This window comes from Scyliorhinus canicula, chromosome 2 (assembly GCF_902713615.1).
Source record: "Scyliorhinus canicula chromosome 2, sScyCan1.1, whole genome shotgun sequence".
Lineage (NCBI taxonomy): Eukaryota > Metazoa > Chordata > Chondrichthyes > Carcharhiniformes > Scyliorhinidae > Scyliorhinus > Scyliorhinus canicula.
This window is the reverse complement of record NC_052147.1, coordinates 20,013,164-20,027,994: the sequence shown is the minus strand read 5'-3', so window position 1 is coordinate 20,027,994 and position 14,831 is coordinate 20,013,164. Positions and strand designations below refer to the sequence as shown.

At 44.4% G+C, this 14,831-nt stretch overlaps 1 protein-coding gene across 2 annotated transcripts in view; it reads right to left on the bottom strand.

Moving 5' to 3' along the window:
- setd3 (SET domain containing 3, actin histidine methyltransferase) overlaps positions 1-14,831 on the bottom strand; it is a 158,324-nt gene that overhangs the window by 120,316 nt on the left and 23,177 nt on the right. For both annotated transcript variants that reach the window (XM_038774669.1, XM_038774660.1), the window contains one exon: positions 8,328-8,434. In XM_038774669.1, coding sequence (XP_038630597.1) covers positions 8,328-8,430 — 103 coding nt within the window. In that variant the 5' untranslated portion in view covers positions 8,431-8,434. The remainder of the gene's footprint in view (positions 1-8,327; positions 8,435-14,831) is intronic.

The following is a 14,831-nucleotide window of genomic DNA, read 5'->3' as shown; positions in this document are numbered from 1 at the left end:
AGAGTAAACTAGAAACCATCAATATAAAAACAAATCACCAAGATATCAAATAATGATTGTGGAATAAACGTATTTACTCAGAGAGTGGTGAGAATGTGCAGTTTGCTAACACAGGAAGTGGTGGAAGTGAATCCTCTAAGTGTATTTAACAAGCTAGACAAGCAAATGAGGGGGAAGGGAATAGAGGGTTATGCCAATAAAGCTAGATGAAAGAAATTCGAGAGAAGCCTAAACACCAACGTGGATAGATGCTGTTCCATGTAATTCAATGAAATTTTAGAAAATAATTGTACGTCTAAATCTGGGAATACCCATGATAGTTTAAGCTTCTGCAAAATACTGATTTAAGTTACAGAAGGAAATTACAAACATTTCAATTTAATCTGGTTTTCTTAGCATAGAAATACAACCACCTCCTTTCACGTTGAACAATATCAAAATTTTATAATGGGTACAAGGGCAACAAATAAGAGGATTCACAATAATTTCTGATGGAATCACTAATCAGAAGTAATAATAATAATCTTTACTGTCACAAGTAGGCTTACATTAACATGGCAGTGAAGTTACTTTGAAAATCCCCTAGTCGCCACACTCCTGCGCCTGTTCGGTTACACTGAGGGAGAATTCAGAATGTCCAGTTCAGCTAACAAGCACAAGTTTCTGGACTTGTGGGAGGAAACCGGAGTACCTGGAGGAAACCCACGCAGACACGGGAGAACGTGGAGATTCCGCACAGACAGTGACCCAAGCCGAGAATTGAACCTGGGACTGGCGCTGTGAAGCAACTGTGCTAACCACTGTGCTACCGTACCCCCAGAATTAACTCTCTCCAAAGATGTTGCCGGACTTGCTCTAGTAATTTCAGTTTTTATTTCAGCTTTCCAGAATCCACAGAATTTTGCTTTTTAGTAACATATTAGTTTATCTCCAAGTAGTAATCTCTCGAGGTCATGAAAGACATTATACAGTGTCAAAATACTGAATTACATCTGGAAATATTGAACTATAAATAAGACTTAAGGTCTTGTTTAAAGTGGACATACAAGCTAAAGATGGTTGAGGATGTAACAAGTAACAAATCCACACCCAGTTTCCAGCCAATGATACTTCTAAAGCATACAGAAATCAATTGCCATCTCCGCTGGAGACAATGGGACATAATGGGATATGACTGGGATACAATCAGCTGAAAAAAACTGCACCAGGTGTGTGCATGGAAGTGTGAACTAATGCTGGACATATCAGAACGTGGGTGACACCAAAGCATCAGCCAGCAGCAGTAGCACCTCTGCAAAAGCTTTCTGCAGGTATATCTTAATCCCTCTCTGAGTATTGAAATAAGCCAAGTTAGCACAGACCACAGCAGTAATGGAAATAGGGAAGTTTTTTGCCAAACTGCAGAACACCAGAATCTCAAAACTGATCATTTGCCTCCTGAAGTCAGTGCTACTGGAAGCTCAAAACCACGATTCGCCTGCTGAAGTCAGCATAACTGGAATCTGGAATTACAACGGTTGCAATTAATCATAGAATTTACAGTGCAGAAGGAGGCTATTCGGCCCACCAAGCCTACACCGGCCCTTGGAAAGAGCATCCTAGTCAAGCCCATGCCTCCACACTATCCCCGTAACCCAGTAACCCCACATAACCTTTTTGGACACTAAGGGCAATTTAGCACGTCCAATTCAACTAACCCGCACATCTTTGGACTATAGGAGGAAACCCACGCAGACACGGGGAGAACGTGCAGACTCCGCATAGACAGTGCCCCAAACCGGGAATCGAACCTGGGACCCTGGAGTTGTGATGCAGCTGTGCTAACCACTGTGCTACCATGCTGCCCACATGCTCATTCATCTACTCCTCACGAGTCAAGGACTGTCCATATAATTTTTATTTATTTTTTTTAAACTTACTTAGGACTCAATTCCCACTTCTAACCTGGATGAATGTAGAAAATAATAATATTTATTATTGTCACAAGTAGGCTTACGTTAACACTGCAATCAAGTTACTGTGAAAATCCCCTAGTCGTCACACCATGGCGCTTGTTCAAGTACACCGAGGGAGAATTCAGAATGTCCAATTCACCCAACAAACACGTCTTTCAGGACTTCTGGGACGAAACTGGAGCATCAGGAGGAAATCCACACAGACACAGGGAGATCGTGTGGACTCCGCACAGATAGTGATCCTAGCTGGGAATCGAACCTGAGTCCATGATGCTGTGAAGCAACAGTGCCTACCACTGTGCTACCGTGCTGCCCAATATGCTTGTGGGGTGGTTTTAAAATTACGTTTGCACGCTTCAAAGGTTCAAACACACAAAGAGCTTGGTGAGAAGGTGTTAACACTACAGGCTGCTCTATTACATTGCCTGTTTGGTTGCGCAAATGGCAGGGAGATGACTTCACGTCATCGGTCTCTTAAAGTGCCTCTGTTCCACTGTATGGGTGCTGGTGAGGAAATACTAGAAATATCATGAATACACAACATTTTCCTCCCCTCTTAAATCAATGGTCCGCGACGCAATAAACAGTATAACATTAACAATCAATCAACAATAACAGTCAATACATCAGACGTTTCGGAGGCCGTCGATCTCTGTGTGGTTGTCGGCAAACTACAGGCAACTGGGGTTCAATGCTTGCTTCAATTTCTGTGTCTTTGGCTTGGTTTGGACATCGTCTGCAGTCGGCTTAACCAGAATCGACTTGGTGTTTGGAGGTTGATGTCCCGGTCGTCCAGTAGTGCACAAACTCTTGCAAAATGAACTGAGAGTCATTAATGCTCACAAGTTGTCCTGGGTAACCGAATCTGAAGATTTCACCCAATCACTCAATTGTTTTCTCCGTTGGCGTCGTTTTCATGATAGCACCTTCAGGCCATTTTGAGTGAGCACCAACTAGAATGAGAAACATATGCCCTTCAAACGGTCCAGAATAATTGACATGTATGTTTCCAGGCCTCTTCAGGCCATTCCCAAAGGTGTACTTATTGGGGCTAATGGCAGCAGATTCTGCACTTTTGCTCAAAACTAGCACATTCCTGCCTTCTCCTCGATTTCGGCATCGAGCCCTAACCGCCAAACATAGCTTCTGGCTATTTCCTTCACCCCTACAATACGACAGTGGCCTTAGCGTAATTAAATTAATACATGTTTTCTTAGTGGTGGTAGAATGATGACTCATTCCACCACCAATATGCATGTGTGGTGGCTTCTCTTCACCCGTGGGAATTATGTGGAAAACCACCGCCCTAGCCCCATAAGGTGATGCGTCACATGCCAGTTGCAAAGGTAAATGTGGATCAAAATGTGTCAGAACATCTGACTTGAGTAGCTCCTTTTTGGTTTGCAAGAATGCTCTTTCACATTGATCCAGCCATGTCCACCTTTTATTTTGACCATAAATTGTAAGCTTTTTGAATAACAGCCAGATTAGGAAGAAGCCTTCTGTAGTAGTTTGATATGTCAAGGAAATATTGAAGTATATTCACAGTCTTGAGGTGCGGATGCCTCAGTAATTGCTATGACTTTCGAAGACGACTAATGCAGTCTCTTGGTGTTAATGACAAGTCCCAGATATTCAATTGAAGATTGGAAAAATCACATTTGTCTTTTCGGACTCGTTATCCATAACTTGCTAATCTCTAAAATGTGGCATCTAGGTTGCGAGACGTTCTTCCCTGTAACCTATGCGTCATCCAGGTTACACTGGACTCTGTCTAATACTCTTAAGATTTGATCCATAGCTCATTAGAATAACACTGGTGCGGAAGTTTATATCGAAATAACCCTTTGTGTGTCACAATCATCAAGGACTGCTGTAAATCTGGATCCACATTCATTTGAAGATATGCTTGATGGAAGTCAATTTTACCAAGTGTTGGCTTGCCAGCCAACCCAGCAAATAATTCATCAATCAAGGATGGTGGTGTGGCCTTAGGTAGGGTGCTCTTTCCAAGGGCCGGTGCAGACTCGATGGGCTGAATGGCCTTCTTCTGCACTGTAAATTCTACGATTCTATGAAAGCTATTGCTAATAGGGAATTGGCATTGTTAATTGTGAGAGCACTTCACAGCTGCAGGTTGTGTTTGCTGCTTGCTCCTGCTGGTAGCTGCAGATGCCTGGTGGTTGCTTTCACTGTTTCCTTCCAATTCTGTAGCTGGAAGGAAGGACAATTTTTTTTACGAAAACCAGGCTCAGGGGGACATATGCATCCAGAAGGCAATCTGGTTTGAAGCAAGAAGATGCTGCGGGGACTGGTGCTCGATCCAAATGTGCTACCTGATGAAGCCGTTGAAGAAATACTTTCGCAAGGGCAGCACGGTGTCACAGTGGTTAGCATTGTTGCATCACGGTGTCGAGGACCCTGATTCGATCCCGGCCCTGGGTCACTGTCCGTGTGCAAATTGCACATTCTCCCCATGTCTGTCTGGGTCTCACCCCACAACCCAAAGATGTGCAGGGTCGGTGGATTGGCCACGCTAAATTGCCCCTTAATTGAGAAAAAAAAAAGTTTGGTACTCTAAATTTTTTTTTTTAAAAAGAAAAATAAAAGCAATGCTTTTGTAGTTGCGGCTGCTTTTGTTGCTGGTGTGGTGAATGCTGCCTGTAACTGGCAGGACGCAGCAGGTTAAACATGCTAGAAGTCAAGGATGTTCAACTGCACCGTGAGCACCAGTGGAATATGTGGATGCCAGGATTTGGTTCCGGTGAGAATGAGCCGTGTGGGAGGGCCTATACAGCTGTGGCTACTGGACAGAGAATGGCACTGATATGTGGAACAAGTAATACATTGATGGACAGATCATTTCTATGACACAGTCTTGGACATGATAACACATTCGCAGGCTTATCCTCCACTTCTGTTGAGGAACCTGCGAGGGGTTAGGTTGTTTTTGTGAAAATGAACTGATGAGGTTTTGTATTAGTGCCAATATGGAATGGTGATGTTTCCTTGTTGTTTAATGGTTACTGTGACATTGGATGTTATATAGTTGATTTTAAAATCTTTGATACTGTTGACCATTTAATAAACAAAATATTCTCAAGTGGCTTCTCGTGGGTACAGGTGCCATGTCTCAGATGATGCTTATTGCATCACATTTCAATCAAACTTTGAATCCTGAATAGCTTGCCTGACCTCTAGAAGCGACAGAACCATAGAGGCAGCAGCCAATAACTAAACACTCATTCAGCACTGGGGATATCCTTGCAACCACTGGGCAAGTGCGTGGATCAGGAGAGGGCACCCGAGCACGGACTCCCTGTTGTTCCTGGCAGGGATCTGGGGTCTAGGGCTACTGGTGTGGTCAGAGGTGACTGTGCAGAGCTGGTTCTCCAGCACAACTGGCTCACTGGATAGCACTCTAAGAGAAGAAGGGGCACTCAAGAGTGCGGGATTTGAGGGTCCCTGGGTGGAAGCCCTAACTGATTGTCGGTCTCGCTCCTTCTCCAATTCCTTACAGATATCAAAATGGATGGTGGCATTGGTCACACAGAGGATGTCCTCGCAGGGCTGGTGGCAGCCAAGGTTGATGCGGGCTGGAGATGGCACTCCACGTGCAGGGAGCGGCCACATATCCTGAAGACCTGGCCACCCATAAAGCCGAGGAGGAATCCAGAGGGGGGCGCCAGCGACGGCCCAAGATGCACAGATATCAATGATCTTTTGAGGAAATGACAGACAGCATGTGCCGCAGGGGGCTCTGTGGAGGAGGAGGACACCGGCTCCAGATGGCAGTGAAGGTCATCGCTGCCCTGAACTTCTATGCAACCGGTTTATTCCAAGGCTCGAGCGGGGACTTGTGCAACATGACACAAGCTACAACCCAAATATCACAAGTTACAACCCACACAGTCATCCGGGAGGTCACGGATGTCCTGCAAGCCTGGGCATCAGACTTCAATTTTGAGTTAGACCAAGCTCACCAAGGTGCCTGGGCTGAAGGATTCCCCACCATTGCCGGGCTGCCCCAGGTTTAGGGGGCAATTGATGTGCCTTGCACGCACCAGGGCATCAGGAAGTGCCCTTCATTAACAGGAAGGAGTTTCACTCCCTGAATGTTCAACTCACGTGCGACCATCATATCCGTTCATGCACTTGTGTGCACGCTTCGCAGGATGTGTGGATGGCAGCTACATCCTGGGAAATTCGGGAGATCCCTGGCATTTCCGAGTAACACCCCAGGATGACAGATTGGCTCTTGGGGGATAAGGGGTACCTGCTGAGGTCTTGGCTAATGACGCCAGTTCGGAGACTGGAGACCAATGACGAGACCCAAATGTAAAGGGGCGGCCTTGTGGCAAAGTGGTTAGCACTGCTGTCTCACAGCGCCAGGAACCTGTGTTCTATTTCAGCCTTGGGTGACGATGTACACATTGTGTATGTTCCCGTGGCCACAGAAAAATAATTTTCACTGTACTTTAGTACATGTGACAATAAATCAAATATCTGTGTGGAGTTTGCACATTCTCCCAGTGTTTGCGTGGATTTTCTCCAGGTGCTCCGGTTTTCTACCACAGTCCAAAGATGTGCAGGTTAGGTGAATTGACCATGCTAAATTGCCGCTTAGTGTCCAAAGGTTAGGTGGAGTTACTGGGTTAGGGTGGGGGCCTGGGCCCAGGTAGGGTGCCCTTTCAGCAGGTCGGTGCAGACTCGATGGGCTGAATGGCCTCCTTTTGCTGCAGTGAATCTATGGGAATGAGGCCCATGTTGCCACCAATGCTGTCATTGAGCGGTACCGATGCCCGGACTGCTTTGGTGGTACACCCCCTAGAGCGTCTCCTGTTTTGTGGTGGTCTGCTGTACCCTGCACAACCTGGCACAGCAGCAGGGCAACATACTGAAGGAGGAGGAGGACTTAGAGGGGATAAAAGACGAGCCTGCGGAGGACCCGCAGGAGGAGCCTGAAACAGTCAGAGGTGGAACCATCAAACTGTACAGCGCAGTGCATGTTGTCATGGAAGGAGTGTGGACGGAGACTGAACAGCTTCAGCGGACAGGCAATTTGCCCCAAAATCTTGATTCAGGCATAGGGAAAGCAGAAACCACCTTTGGTCAACTCACAAAATGTGCTCAAACAACATCAAGCTGACCTGCAGGGCAAAGTTTATATAAGACCTGCGTTTTCAGCACGTTATAATATGACTGTGAAATATGGATGACTTGAAGCTTGCAAGAAAAGCTCAACCATTTCCATTTTTGCTGTTTGCAGCACTTTATGGGTATATCTCTGCAGATCAAAAGCATTCATCAAACTGAAGTGGTTTTGTTGGCTTGGGCAGGTCCGCAGTGTGCAAAGCGGTGGCATACCCAAGGACTTTCTGAATGGCAAGGTGGCCAAAGCGGGATGACCAGTAGGTTACCCAAGGCTTATATTTTGTAGCCAGTTTCTTCAGGTGTCCTTTGCCCAAGAAATTATATCTCTGTCTGTATTAAAATCTATATTTTAGATGGGGCGGGGGGGGGGCGGGGGGGGGGGGGGGGGGGGGGGGGGGATGGTAGCACAGTGGTTAGCACAATTGCTTCACAGCTCCAGGGTTCCAGGTTCATATCCCGGCTTGGGTCACTGACTGTGTGGCGTCTGCGCGTTCTCCCCATGTCTGCGTGGGTTTCTTCCGGGTGCTCCGGTTTTCTCCCACTGTCCAAAGATATGCAGGTTAGGTGGATTGGCCATGCTAAAAAAATTGCCCTTCGTGTCCAAAAAGGTTAAGTGGGATTACTGGGTTACGGGGATAGGGTGGAGTTGTGGGGTGTTCTTTCCGGGGCCGGTGCACTGTAAATTCTATGATTCTATACCCTCATTGCATAATTCCTTTTCAGATTTGGCACAAGTTCAACCAACGAGGCACAGCTTTTCAAGAAAATGACATTTGCCAAATGATTCCCAATTTCTGGAAATTTTATGACATGAAAACAATCAAATTCACTGGAAAGAATTATGCCTTTTATCACACAAGATGCATGTTAAATAAATATGAGATCTTAAATGCATAGAACAGTACAGCACAGAACAGGCCCTTCGGCCCTCGATGTTGTGCCGAGCAATGATCGCCCTACTCAAACCCACATATCCACCCTATACCCGTAACCCAACAACCCCCCCCCCCCTTAAAATCAAATCTGATAAATAGGGGATAGCAAAAAGGCAGCCTATTTCACACTCCGGCCAGTTATGGGAACTAAACTCAGGCAAGATGTTAAGTAGGGTGCCAAGTCACTATCATCTATTTTTTCCACCTACTGATAAGTTAAAATCATCTAGGGATAAATTAAAATTACACTGTGTATAAGGTTTGTAATTTAAAGCATACTTACTTTGCAGCAGTTCTGTTATCAGATTCATTATTTCCTTTATCGAAACAGTCGCCGTAGCTCCACCTCCTGATTTCTGTGTTTTGACTCTACTTTTTTTGCCCATTGCTCTGTTGTAAAATAAAGCAGTACAAAGTCTCTCATTAATTACATCTATGCACATTCAAACAGGCCATGGCCTACTACAATTAGTCCCTCGCTATTACAATTTTTTTTAAGTGAAGCCTCAAAACTTTTGCTGCTGCAATACGCCTGTTCATTAAAAAGAAATATTGTCCACCTGAGTAATTGTGACTTAAAGCTATAAACCTGAAAGTTGTCCTGGGATTCAAAGCTGAAAATTCACCTTCAGTCTACTTCCTATTGTAGCACACCAGTACTTAACTTGGCAATTCGAAAGTTAAACTGCGTCTGATAACTATTCTGGCCAATGTTCTCACTAACAATTTGTTGTTCGAGAGCTTTTCTCCCAAAATAATGTTATGAATGAATATATGACCTGAATGCATCAATAGGAAAACATCAAACCTGATACAAGGGAGAAAAATATAACCTGCAAGGAAAAAGGGGAAGGACACAATGAGATAGACAGTAGAACATTGATAGAAATAATTACAAGTATGGTTAAAGGATAAATCTATATTAGGACTCCATACATTTGTAATTTACTGTAACAACCTGAATCAGTACCCTGATGTAACCTTATTTAATTTCCAGATGTCAAACGGAGGATGGGGCCAGTCAAAGTCCTACAAAACGCATTACATCTAACGTGTAATTGGACTAACCATATTGAAATTCAGTATGGGTAACTAAAGTATTCATGGAGAAAGAAAAATTGGATGGCAGATGGAACCTATGAATAGCTAACAGTGAGCCTGAAAAAAAAATCCACAGATATATGCAGACTCAGAACTCAACATGTCCAGCAGCTGCAATGCAGCAACATCAGTGGGCACCACGGTAGCATGGTGGTTAGCATCAATGCTTCACAGCTCCAGGGTCCCAGGTTCGATTCCCGGCTGGGTCACTGTCTGTGCGGAGTCTGCACGTCCTCCCCGTGTGTGCGTGGGTTTCCTCCGGGTGCTCCGGTTTCCTCCCACAGTCCAAAGATGTGCGGGTTAGGTGGATTGGCCAGGCTAAATTGCCCTTAGTGTCCTAAAAAATAATGTTAATGGGGGTTGTTGGGTTACTGGTATAGGGTGGATACGTGGGCTTGAGTAGGGTGATCATTGCTCGGCACAACATTGAGGGCTGAAGGGCCTGTTCTGTGCTGTACTGTTCTAATTCTAAAAAAAAACAAACCAGAGTGGAGTACAATCCAGAGAAGTGTGAAAGGAATTGAACATTCCGCAATCTCCAGCAAACATCCCCATTTCTGACCTAATGATGGAAGGAAAGCAGCTGAAGATGGTTGGGCCCAAGGAACTCATGCAGCAATAACCTGTGGCTGAGGCGATAAGCCTCCAACAATCATAACCATCTTCTTTTGTTCTAAGTAGGTCTCCAACCAGTGGAGAGTTTTGCCTCCCAGATTCCCATCAACTTAAATTTTATTTGGTCTCCTTGATGCCACACTCAATTGTTGCTTGATGTCATGGTCATCCTCACCTCCATATTCAGCTCTTTTGCCCATGTTTGGACCAAGACTTTAATGAGACCTGGAGTAGAGAGGTCCTAACTAAACCCAACAGTGAGAAAGTGAGAACATGACTGACAGCAGTTGATTCTGTTTTATGCAGTGATCAACATTCGTAGTTCTGGGTAGGCCCAAAGAGTGAAATTCCAAAACACTATAAGAAAGGGCATCTATGTGGATGGATGATCACAAAGGGGAAAATTGCCTTTTATTCCCCTATATATTTGTGTATAAGGCATGAATAGCTTTGAGGAATAATTGTAAGATACAAAGATGAGCTGTACTGTAACAACATTTTTTTTTTAATTTTCCAATTGAGGGGCAATTTAGCGTGACCCTGCACATCTTTGGGTTGTGGGGTGAGATCCGGGGGGGAATGTGCAAACTCCACATGGACAGTGACCAGAGGCCGGGATTGAACCCGGGTCCTCGGCGCAGTGGGGCAGCAGTGCTAACCACTGTGCCACCCCTGTATGGGAGAATTAGATAAACTTTTACTTTGCTTGAAATTGCATCTGTTTATTACCAGGCACACTGAAAAGAAGAGAAGACAAGGCAATTTACACATCTGCAAGTGGATTTTTGAAAATTTAGCACAAGCTAACACTTATGAAACTCAGCAGTGTGGAAGAGAGTAAAGATGCTGTTATAACCTGCACGAGACCCAGGGTGATGGACCAATTAGCCTCGCCATGAGACTCGTTGTGCAAGAGCGTCCCCGCTGAGAGGCAGGGACCCATCAGTGGAGTAAATGGCATCTACCATAAAAGCCGACCCAGATGAGAGCAGAGTATGTGTAGTCACGGCTGGGACTCAAGGTGCACTGTGTATATAGTTTATTTTGCAATAAACCAGTTTTCGTTACGCCTCTCATTTAGATTCCTCTGTGGCCACTAAATTGGCGACGAGGGTAAAAGTGGAGCTACAATCGGCTCTGCTAACCGTTGGAAGAACGGTCATCTCCTACCACAGCACCAGTTTTAGGTTTGTACTGATTTCAAAATGCAGCACTTTGAGAGACTTGATGTATTCTATGTTAGTGTGGAGGATTGGACGCAACATGCAGTGTGTATGCGATACTTGATATAAGTGATGATGAGCGGAAGACAGTAATACTCTTTACTGCCTGTGGAGCCCCCACCCAGTGTGTGAAAACAAGCCTCAAGTATCTCGCAGCCTCAGACCGAAAGACCTTGGAAGAGTTTGCAGCTCTCAAGGGTAACCATTACGACCCCCCCCTGCCGGTCATCGTGCAATGTTACCGGTTTAACAGGGCAAAAAGGATCCCAGGGGAGTCTGTTACCGAGTTCTTAACATAGTTAAGGAAACCAGCTGCATTTTGTGATTATCACGTCCGGAGATGCTGCTCGACCGTTTGGTTGGTGGCGTGAATAATATGATGACCCATATGAAAGTTACTGGCCGAGCCATTATTAGGCCTCAAGAAGGCAGTCAAACGTTATAACCCGCACAAGACCTACAGTGATGGACCAATTAGCCTCCCCGTGAGCCTTGTTGAATATGGGCTTCCCTGCTGAGGGACATGGGCCCATCAGCAGAGGAAATGGACTCCAGCATAAAAGCTGGCCCAAATGATCAGAGTGTGTGTAGTCCTGGCTGGGACCTGAAGTGTACTGTGTATATTTTGTTTACTTTGCAAAAAAAAAAAGAATTTTCTTTACGTCGCTCATTTGGACTCCTCTGTGGCTGCTAAAGATACCATTAATTCCGTGACTTATCTTTGTTTTTGCCAGACTGAAAACAGTACCCCAAAATATGTTAAATTGCCCTGGGAAAAACAGTTCTAAAATCAGCAGTTCAAATGGATCGACAATCCAGTCTGCAATCGTTAATCAATCTGCTCTGATACAAGTTCATTGGCTGACCTGAAACACAAACTGTTTTTCTCCCCACAGATGCTGCCAGGCCTATTCCCAGAATTGCATGTTTTTACTGCAATCATTAACTCTGATTTATATAGAATCTGGATGTGGATCCCTTATGGCAAGTGATTTGGTGCTAAGCAACATCTCATGACAAAACTCTTAAGTCTCTGTGGATGGCCTATTTGCCATGATCTTACATAACATTTCCAGGAGGCTGCGAAAATACTAGTTTTGGAATGCAGTTGACTGTCAGATAATTTAGTTAATCAAATGCGTTGCTATTAGCCACTGGAGATCAAGGAATCATTCAGGTACACTAAACTAATCTGGCAGAGTTTTTTGATTGCCAGAATTGCTCTTTCTGGACTGTAATAAGACATGATGGCACCTTTAATCTTTTTATTACTGCATAGTTGCCGCCAGTGTGACTGTTGGTCATGCATAGAAAAACAATTAATTATGCTGTTAGAGTTGCTATTGGTGACGATGCCCGATTTAATTTTAGGAGCTGAGGTGTTGGTCATCAGAGTTTAGTTTTACTGCAACAATGAAGGGCAGATAACTATCATTTTTTTTAAGAATCAATGATTTCATTGGCCAACCATATTTCCATTCCTGAAACTTATTACAACTGCCATTTAAATGGCAACTTTAACACAGTAAAGAGTCTCAGTGTTTCACAGGAGCATCATTGTACACTTGACAATCCATCAAAAGACCAGCAACCAAATTATCTTGAAAGCTCAAATATTCTTACAGTTTTTTTAAAATGACAAGCTTGGGTTTCTGGGCACATTGTGCAAGATTCAACTAAGATGTAAAAGATGGAATCTAATGGTACTTGCAATAGAATACAATAGAATGAACAAAATCCCTACCCCTACTTTGACAGAATTGTACATTGCTACAAATGTCCTGAAATGAGGTTAATTTAATTTAGTAATAATTGGTGTCCTGTTAAAAAAAAGATTTATAGACCTGTATGTGAATTACACAACTGAGAGATGGATTTGGCTCCTCCTCGGACAGATTCACAGAATTCCTACAGTGCAGAAGGAGGCCATTCGACCCATCAAGTCTGCATCAGCCCTCTGAAGGAGCACACTACCTAAGCCCACTCGCCCGCCCTTTCCTCATAATCCCTACACATTGATCATGGCCAATCCACCTAACCTCCACATCCTTGAACTGTGGGAGGAAACTGGAGCACACTGAGGAAACCCATGCCAGAAGAACATGCGAGCTCGGAGTCACCCAAGGCCGGAATCGTACCTGGGTCCCTGGTGCTCTAAGACAGCAGTGCCAACCACTGTGCCACCCTAATGACCAGGGGATGACACAAATTTATCAACAATTTAAGCTCACAACAGTATTCCCCAACTTAATTCCCCTCCAGCTGAGCTTGCTTGTCCCACCAAAATCAGAATAGAAAAGGCTGGAAACAAAACAATCTACTGAGATACAGCAACACATGTAACAGCAGTCTGCAAAATTAGGACATGTCCCAAATTTGAAATATTTCTAATCTTCTTCTCAATATGTCTTCACTGGAATGCACCGCAAAGAAAGCAAAATCGAATATGCACATTGGTACACAGGAACCCACCAAGGCTCTTTAGGCAATATCTTTCAAACCTATGATTGCTACCATCTAGAAGAATAAGAGCAGTGACGTACGGGAACAACATCACCTGGAAATTACCCTCCAAGTCACTCACCAACTCAACTTGCAAATATATTGCTGTTCTTTCACTGACATTGGGTCAAAATCCTGGAACTCCCACTCCCAACAGCACTGTGGGTGCACCTACAGTGCAGGTGTTCAAAAGGCAGCGCACCATCATTTTCTGAAGGGCAATTAGGAATGGGCAATAAATGCTGGCCTAGCCAGCGACACCCACATTCCATAAATAAATGTAAAGTAAAACACCCTTGGTAAAATGTTTTAAATACTGAAGATCTGTTTTTAAATGTGGAACAAATGCCAATGGATTTAAGATTTAGAAGCATAATTAAGCAGACTCCAAGTTACTGTCATAGAGTCATAATGGCAAATGAGGCAGCCATTATTTGGCCCATCGAGTTCAAGCCAGCTCTCACAATTCAGTCAGCACCATTTCCCCAGTAGAAAGGTGCAGAAGAGATTGACCAGGATGGTGCCTGAGCTGGAGAGTTTCAGCTATGAAAAGAGGCTGGTTAGGCTGTGGTTGTTTTCTTTAGAGCAAAAAAGGCTGAAGGGGGGAACCTTGTACAAAATTATGAGGGACATAGATTAGGCAGATAATAAGGGGTCGGTTTAGCTCACTAGGCTAGATAGTTGGTTCATGATGCAGAGCAAGATTAGCAGCGTGGGTTCAATTCCTGTACCGGTTCAAAGGCCCTCCTTTTTAACCTTGCCCCTCGGCCGAGGTGTGGTGATCCTCAGGTTAAATCACCACCAGTCAGCTCTCCCCACAAAGGGGAAAGCAGGGTCACCTGGGACTATGACGACTTCACCTTATCTGGATAGGAAGAAATGTTCCCTTTAGTAGAGGGGGTCTATAACCGGGGTCTGAGGTAAGAGGCAAGTTGGGTGATAAGTGAGCGCCATTTCCTCCACTCAGGTTTTGCCCCCATTTACCCACATCTGACATGCCTTGGCAAGATGGCCTTCTTCTTGCAACTGTAGCGCTCTACCTTCAGAAATGGACAATTCTGTGTCCAACCAATTTTGGCCGAAATACTGGTAACAGGACTTTAAGTATCATTGCTAAGACTAGTTGCCTTTGATGGACCCTTGCTTATTCAGCTGCAGCTATTTACTTCAGTCCATGACTGTAGTTGTTAGCTAACTTCTTTCGAGTCACGTTCTGCCATATCCATGGACAATCTTATTTGGCTAGCTACGTCAAAAGCTAATTTAAGCAATATCAACAACTTGCTGCAAATGCATACACTCTTCTATCCCATAATTCTCTCTGTTTAAATTCTCCAAAATTACAA